At 58.6% G+C, this 1,368-nt stretch overlaps 1 protein-coding gene across 2 annotated transcripts in view; it reads right to left on the reverse strand.

The window, feature by feature from the left end:
* DUS2 (dihydrouridine synthase 2) overlaps positions 1-1,368 on the reverse strand; it is a 30,139-nt gene continuing 28,771 nt past the window's right edge. For both annotated transcript variants that reach the window (XM_012730786.1, XM_012730785.1), the window contains exons 15-16: positions 845-918; positions 1-603 (exon numbers count right to left, since the gene is read on the reverse strand). In XM_012730786.1, coding sequence (XP_012586240.1) covers positions 336-603; positions 845-918 — 342 coding nt within the window. In that variant the 3' untranslated portion in view covers positions 1-335. The remainder of the gene's footprint in view (positions 604-844; positions 919-1,368) is intronic.

The following is a 1,368-nucleotide window of genomic DNA, read 5'->3' on the forward strand; positions in this document are numbered from 1 at the left end:
TAAGAGACGCCCAGGGCTGGGTCAGTCAGCCGAGGGGAAGGGAGGGGTATCTTTATTGCACTGTACCAGTGTCAGGTAAGGGAGGTGGTACCTGAAAAGCTCCTGTTTTCACAGAAAATACCGAGACTGCTGGAAATGTAGCCCTGCTTCCGACCCGCCAAGAGAATCACGCACCCTGGGCACCCCTTGGCCTGTGCTCCAGGCTGACGGCCTGGGTCAGGGCCGAACTCCTGCCAGGGCCAGCAAAATGTCCAGTGGCAAGTGGTTCATGTGCGGCACCCACAGTCATCTAAGGGCCAAGCCCATGCATGGGGCGACCAGCGAAGGGACAGTGGTCACCAGCCTTCCAGGGGGCTTTCTTCACCACTTCCCAAGGCCACAAAGGGCTTCTTGCACAGCTCCCCAGACACGGCTGGCTTCTGAGCCTGGGATCCAGGCACGGTTGGCTCCTGAACCTGGGGTCCCCCAGGGTCTTGGTCAGGAGTCTCCCGCTTGCGCTTGTGCAAAGAGGGGCTCTCCTCACCCAGCCGACCCTCAGGGAGACCCTGGCTCCTCAGACAGACGATAGCTGCAGCCTGTTCCGCCAGTTTCTTGGACTTGTCCCTGGGCAGATGAGGGAGGCATGGAGTGGTGAGGCCGGCCAGCAGGCAGGCTGGCTGGCTGCAGAACTAGAGGTGGGGAGGCCTGCCTCAACACACTCTTGGCAGAGACTTAACAAAACTGAGGAAGGGGTCGAGACCAGGGATGTCACTGCCCGGGTGTACCATCCCCCCTCCCCTCCCAGGTCAATACTGGATTCAGGCTCCCCATCCTAAGCCTCAAGCCCACTGATGAGCAAACTTACCATAAGGTGGACTGGTACTTTTGCTGAGCAACAGTGACAACTGAGCAGAAGAAGCGATCCAGAGGGCGTTGAACCTGGAATAGAGAGGGCAAAGGGAGCAGGGATGGCTGCATGACAGTGAGAGCAACAAGCCCTGCAGACCCACCTGTCAGGGTCACGCTAAAGGCAGATAAAGGGAGGCAGTTCCCACCCAAGTCAAATGAACACTATCTGCGTGCCAAGTAGCCCTCCCCGGCAGAACTGGTGCCTCTGTGAGGGAAGAAAGGCTGACAGACCCCCTGGCATCCCCGGTGTCAGGGGCTGTCATGGACCTAGCAAAGGTCGCCAGAGCAGTCAGCTGCACATGACTATGAAACTTCTCCTCCTAGTGACATCTGGATGGCCTAGGTCCCCCCAAATGAGAAGGCAGCAGATGGCAAAGGGGTGGCAAGGATGGGGCAAAGAAGGGACACCTGGCCGAATGAGCATGTGACATGGCCGGGCGGGGAGCTGAGCTGATGAGACCTGAAGTAGAAAGGCATGGT

The sequence above is a fragment of the Condylura cristata genome, unplaced genomic scaffold (assembly GCF_000260355.1).
Source record: "Condylura cristata isolate star-nosed mole 26May11 unplaced genomic scaffold, ConCri1.0 scaffold00028, whole genome shotgun sequence".
Classification (NCBI taxonomy): Eukaryota; Metazoa; Chordata; class Mammalia; order Eulipotyphla; family Talpidae; genus Condylura; species Condylura cristata.